We start from the raw sequence: 2,085 nt of genomic DNA, 5'->3' as shown, positions 1-2,085 counted from the left end.
TGACAAACGAAGTGTAGTTGAAATATTATTATTATATACTCTTATAATTCTTGAAAATCCCCAAAGGACCAGACATAGAATGTAGTGTATAAAAATGTAATAGGCCTAACACCAATGACTTATGACAAGTGTAATTATAATCATCCTTCATCAGCTTGTAAAAAAGCGTACATACCATAACTCAAATATTTAGATCAGATTCTTCATATATATACTTTAAATTTCCAGTCTGTATAAAACAACAAAGATGTCATCATATTAGTAAATCTATCATATAGACTTCAAACACTACAAAAACGTTACTTGTCAATTACTGAATACAAACAAAATGTTTGCGCGTCAATAGGACTAAAACCTTGAATGTATCACATTCTTTGTTTATAGTTCTAATTGTTAAAATTAACTGTATTATCTTTGTAGTTCTAATTGTTAAAGTTAACTGTATTATATTATATTTGTAGTTCTAATTGTTAAAGTTAACTGTATTATCTTTGTAGTTCTAATTGTTAAAGTTAACTGTATTTTGTTCTTTGTTTCTTATTCTAACTGTATTTTGTTCTTTGTTTGTTATTATAACTGTTAAAGTTAACCGTATTTTGTTCTTTGTTTGTTATTCTAACTGTTAAATTAACTGTATTTTGTTCTTTGTTTGTTATTCTAACTGTTAAAGTTAACTGTATTTTGTTCTTTGTTTTTTATTCTAACTGTTAAAGTTAACTGTATTTTGTTCACCTTAAAATCATGTAATACACCAGAATATTTGGTTTCGATTTTTTTTATTACAGTATCTGGAGCGACGATTTAGTCGGTTGGTCAGAACACTTGGTTCTATTGTGTTTGCCATACAAATGGTAGGTTCTTTTGGTTCTATTGTGTTTGCCATACAAATGGTAGGTTTGGTTCTATTGTGTTTGCCATACAAATGGTAGGTTCTTTTGGTTCTATATTGTTTGTAAAAAAAATGTTAGGCTAAGACAAAGTCATTGATAGTGAAACCAGAAAGTGATTTTTTAATCTGTGAAATCGAAAGTTCTGCGATAATAAACTGAAACCTGTAACGACTCATTGATAATAAACTGAAACCTCTAACGACTCATTGATAATAAACTGAAACCTGTAACGACTCATTGATAATAAACTGAAACCTGTAACGACTCATTGATAATAAACTGAAATCAGTAACGACTCATTGATAATAAACTGAAACCTGTAACGACTCAATGATAATAAACTGAAACCTGCAACGACTCATTGATAATAAACTGAAACCTTAACGACTCATTGATAATAAACTGAAACCTGTAACGACTCATTGATAATAAACTGAAACCTCTAACGACTCAATGATAATAAACTGAAACCTGTAACGACTCATTGATAATAAACTGAAACCTCTAACGACTCATTGAACAAATTCCTTATAACCAACTTTTTATAATTTACATCTGTAATCATAAAGTGACTAAGTGAAAAACAACAACAAAAAACACGATATCAGCTAAACTACTTTCTTCGGAAACCGATTTTTACCATTTCAGATTTGATCACAGTGGTTGTTATTGGTTTCAGATCATCTACATGGCGATTGTGTTATATGCTCCGGCTCTGGCACTTTCTCAAGGTAGGTTTAAATAGCTTTCATGTATTGTTTAATAGTGACATCTCATTGTTATTACTATTAATACAAACATTAAACACTTATTACTTTATTTATTAAATTACACGCAGGTCTACCTGCACTAACCATCCCTAGTTTAGAGGTGACAGACTAGAGGGAAAGCAGCTAGTCCAAACCACCCGCCGTCAACTCTTGGGCTATTATTTATCACCGAATATCGTCATTGACCGCCACATTATAACGTCTCCACGGCTGAAAGGGCGAGCATGGTATGTGACGGGATTCGAATCTGCGACCTGTTCATTGCGAGTCGATCACCCTAATCGTCGGGCCATGCCAAGCCAGTCACTGTTTTCGTTAATATACGTTTGATAACGTTAGTGGTCTCTTGAATGAAAAACCCAAATTACCTTCCGAGAACCAAATAAAAAGGGTTGAAATATAAAGATAAGAATATATATATATTG

General features: G+C 31.7%; 1 protein-coding gene across 1 annotated transcript in view; it reads left to right on the top strand.

Annotated features, from left to right (window-relative positions):
• Positions 1-755: 755 nt before the first annotated feature.
• The window catches only part of LOC106476388 (sodium-coupled monocarboxylate transporter 1-like), a gene marked incomplete at both ends in the record, with an annotated part of 17,621 nt that continues 16,291 nt past the window's right edge, over positions 756-2,085 (top strand). Inside the window, 2 exons of the mRNA XM_013937050.2 lie at positions 756-851; positions 1,570-1,621. Of these exons, the coding sequence (XP_013792504.2) occupies positions 756-851; positions 1,570-1,621 (148 nt within the window). The remainder of the gene's footprint in view (positions 852-1,569; positions 1,622-2,085) is intronic.

This window comes from Limulus polyphemus, unplaced genomic scaffold (genome assembly GCF_000517525.1).
Source record: "Limulus polyphemus unplaced genomic scaffold, Limulus_polyphemus-2.1.2 Scaffold10446, whole genome shotgun sequence".
NCBI classification, from domain to species: Eukaryota; Metazoa; Arthropoda; class Merostomata; order Xiphosura; family Limulidae; genus Limulus; species Limulus polyphemus.
Note: the sequence above shows the minus strand (reverse complement) of the source record. Positions and strands in the feature narration are given on the sequence as shown.